General features: G+C 46.4%; 1 protein-coding gene across 1 annotated transcript; it reads left to right on the top strand.

Moving 5' to 3' along the window:
* The first annotated feature begins 347 nt into the window (after positions 1-347).
* LOC121786819 (oligopeptide transporter 1-like) lies at positions 348-3,368 on the top strand. The gene is made up of 6 exons (XM_042185434.1): positions 348-432; positions 549-994; positions 1,335-1,432; positions 1,514-2,083; positions 2,167-2,425; positions 2,489-3,368. The coding sequence occupies exons 1-6, from the start codon at positions 348-350 to the stop codon at positions 3,299-3,301; spliced, it is 2,271 nt and encodes a 756-aa protein (XP_042041368.1). The 3' UTR covers positions 3,302-3,368.

Here is a 3,368-nt window from a genome sequence, read left to right on the forward strand (position 1 = left end):
TTTTGACCTAAATATGTTTGGAATTTTGGGAATTTTTTGTTTTTTTTTATTTTTTTATGATATTTTGATTTGGTTCGGTTTAAATATATAAATTAATAAAACCAATTATTTATATATAATTGGATTGTAAATGTACATATAAATATTATTTTTAATGGATATAGATTTATGTCCGGATTAGGAGCAATCGAAAACGGTTGGGATAAGATGGAGATAGTCTAATGAAACAAAGATTCATTAGGAAAAAAAGATTCAATGATATAATATCAATACAACATTCATTCCACAATTTTTCAAAGTAACATACAATCCATTCCATTCTCCCTCTTCTCCGAATTTGCATCATCATGGGCGGCGGCGGCCACCGCGACACCGCCGAAAACAAAAATCATCCTCCGGGAAAGCTTCCTCTCCACAACTTCGAACTCGAAGGTAGGAATATATATACTTCAAATTTAATGATAGTAATGGTGGAGCTACATTATGAGACTGAAAACCTGTCACAAAATATAACTACAATTTAACAAAAAATAAAATAAAAAATGCAGATGTTGAAGAGGCCGACTACTGTCCGATCGAGCAGGTGGAGCTGACGGTGCCGGCGACGGACGATCCGTCGATGGCGGCGCTGACGTTCCGGACGTGGTTTCTGGGGATAATATCGTGCGTGCTGCTTGCGTTCACGAACCAGTTCTTCGGGTACCGGCAGAACCCTATCGGGATCGGCACGGTGGCGGCGCAGATAGTGACGCTGCCGATCGGGAGGTTCATGGCGAGGGTGCTTCCGACGACGGCGTTTGTGGTCCCGTTTACGGGGTGGTCGTTCACGCTGAATCCGGGGGCGTTCACTATAAAAGAGCACGTGCTGATCACCATCTTCGCCAACTGCGGCGCCGGAGGGGTTTACGCTCTCAGCATTGTGACGATTGTGAAGGCTCTTTACCACCGCCCAATCAATCCTCTTGCCGCTTGGTTGTTGGTTCAGACTACTCAGGTCTCATTTTTCTCATGCTTTTAATGCATGATTTCAGATTGAGTTTGTTTTACATTCAGTATATATATATATGAAGTGTCTTTTATTTGAATTTTGTTGATATTATTTTGTGTAGATGAAACATTTTATATGAATGTGCATCAGTTAATTAATGAACCGATCATTATTTAATTAACTTTAAGGAATACAAGAGAAATGTTATGAGATGGCTACATTAACTTTCTGTTTTGTGATGTACTGCTAAATTAAGGACCATAACATTATACTAGTACTAGTACTTGTTTTTCTTATAGTAATTTAATTTTGTTGACATTTATAAGACTAGAATGATTTTGAATAGATGCTTGGGTACGGGTGGGCTGGAATATTTAGGCGAATTCTTGTGGACTCTCCATACATGTGGTGGCCTGGAAACATGACTTCCATCTCCCTTTTCAGGTAACTTAATTAGTAGACATATCTCATCTGTCTAGGAGTTAAAATGATTTAAAATGTGTGTTCTTATCATATTATATGCAGAACAATGCACGAAGAAGAAGCACGAGAGAAGGGAGGGTTAACGCGGCAACAATTCTTCGTAATGGTGTTCGTAATAAGCTTCGCATACTATGTGGTGCCATCGTATTTCTTCCCACTCATATCCTCCATCTCCGTGCTCTGCTACATCTGGAAGGACTCCATCCTGGTGCAGCAGCTCGGGTCCGGCCTGCAGGGCATGGGAATAGGCTCGTTCGCCTTGGACTGGGCCACCGCCAGCATGGTGGGCGATCCCATCTCCACCCCTGGCTTCGCCATCGTCAACGTCCTCATCGGCTTCTTCCTAGTCATGTACGTCATGACCCCCATCACCTACTTCAACAACATCTACGACGCCAGGAAGTTCCCCTTCTTCACATCCCACACGTTCGACAACATGGGCCATCGCTACAACATCAGCCGCGTCATCAACCAGGCCACCTTCTCCCTCGACATGGACGGCTATAATTCTTACAGCAAGCTCCACCTAAGCGCTTTCTTCGCCTTCACTTACGGCATTGGCTTTGCTACCCTCTCCGCCACCATTGTCCACGTCGCCTTATACCATGGAAAGTAAGTTTTATCATCCACTTTCTCTGTTTTTTTACATTCGGATACTGAATTAATGAAGGAAGGATTTGGTTTTGGTGGGGTAGAATGATTTGGGAGCTCTGGATCAAGACAAAGAGCAACATGAAGCTAGATGTGCACACGAGATTGATGAAGAAGAACTATGAGTCTGTGCCGGAATGGTGGTTCCATATCATACTTATACTAGTGTTTGGCCTCTCTCTCTTTGCTTGCGAAGGCTTCGGGAAACAGCTTCAGCTTCCGTGGTGGGGGCTTATTTTTGCCTGCGTGCTTGCCTTCTTCTTCACTCTCCCGGTCGGCATAATTCAAGCCACAACCAACATGGTACGCGTATGTTGAGTGACTCATTTCTAACAAACAGTATTGACGCTGCTTTCTACTTTGCAGCAAATGGGGTTGAATATCATCACAGAGATGCTAATCGGCTACATATACCCGGGGAGGCCGCTCGCCAACGTCGCGTTCAAGACGTACGGCTACATAAGCATGTCACAAGCACTAAGCTTCCTCTCAGATTTCAAGCTAGGCCACTACATGAAGATCCCGCCCAAATCAATGTTCGCGGCCCAGCTGGTGGGCACGGTGGTGGCCTCGTCCGTCTACTTCGGGACCGCGTGGTGGCTCCTCGACACGGTCGACAACATCTGCGACGTGTCGGCCCTGCCCGAGGGGAGCCCCTTCACCTGCCCGGGCGACAACGTGTTCTACAACGCGTCCATCATATGGGGAGTCATCGGGCCGATGAGGATGTTCACGAGCAAGGGCGTGTACGGCCTGCTGAACTGGTGGTTCCTCGTCGGGGCGGTGGCGCCGCTGCCGGCGTACTTTCTGAACCGGAGGTACCCGGAGAAGAAGTGGCTGCAGCTGGTGAATGTGCCGATTATCATGGGGGCGACGGGGGGGATGCCGCCGGCGAGATCGGTGAGCTACATAATGTGGGGGGCGGTGGGGATGTATTTCAACATATATGTGTACCGAGTGCACAAGCGGTGGTGGGCGAGATACGCGTATGTGTTTTCGGCGGCGATGAGTGCGGGGATTGCGTTTATGGGAATATTGACTTATTTTGCGCTGCAGTCGTATGATATCTCCATTGACTGGTGGGGAATGGGAGCGGATGGTGGTGGGGGGGATAACTGCCCTTTGGCGTCGTGCCCCACCGCGCCGGGAATTGTCGTTCCTGGTTGCCCCGTCCACTGATTATTGGCTTTGCTTCTTTTTTTTTATTGTTATTTCTCACATTTTTTAGTATTTAGTTTTTATAGAG

The sequence above is a fragment of the Salvia splendens genome, chromosome 22 (assembly GCF_004379255.2).
Source record: "Salvia splendens isolate huo1 chromosome 22, SspV2, whole genome shotgun sequence".
NCBI lineage: Eukaryota > Viridiplantae > Streptophyta > Magnoliopsida > Lamiales > Lamiaceae > Salvia > Salvia splendens.

Excerpts from the sequence above, each read along its gene's own strand:
- LOC121786819 (XM_042185434.1), top strand. The coding sequence starts at position 348 with ATGGGCGGCGGCGGCCACCGCGACACCGCCGAAAACAAAAATCATCCT. Across the intron at positions 433-548 it reads CCACAACTTCGAACTCGAAG|ATGTTGAAGAGGCCGACTAC; the intron begins GTAGGAATATAT and ends TAAAAAATGCAG. Across the intron at positions 1,433-1,513 it reads ACTTCCATCTCCCTTTTCAG|AACAATGCACGAAGAAGAAG; the intron begins GTAACTTAATTA and ends TATTATATGCAG.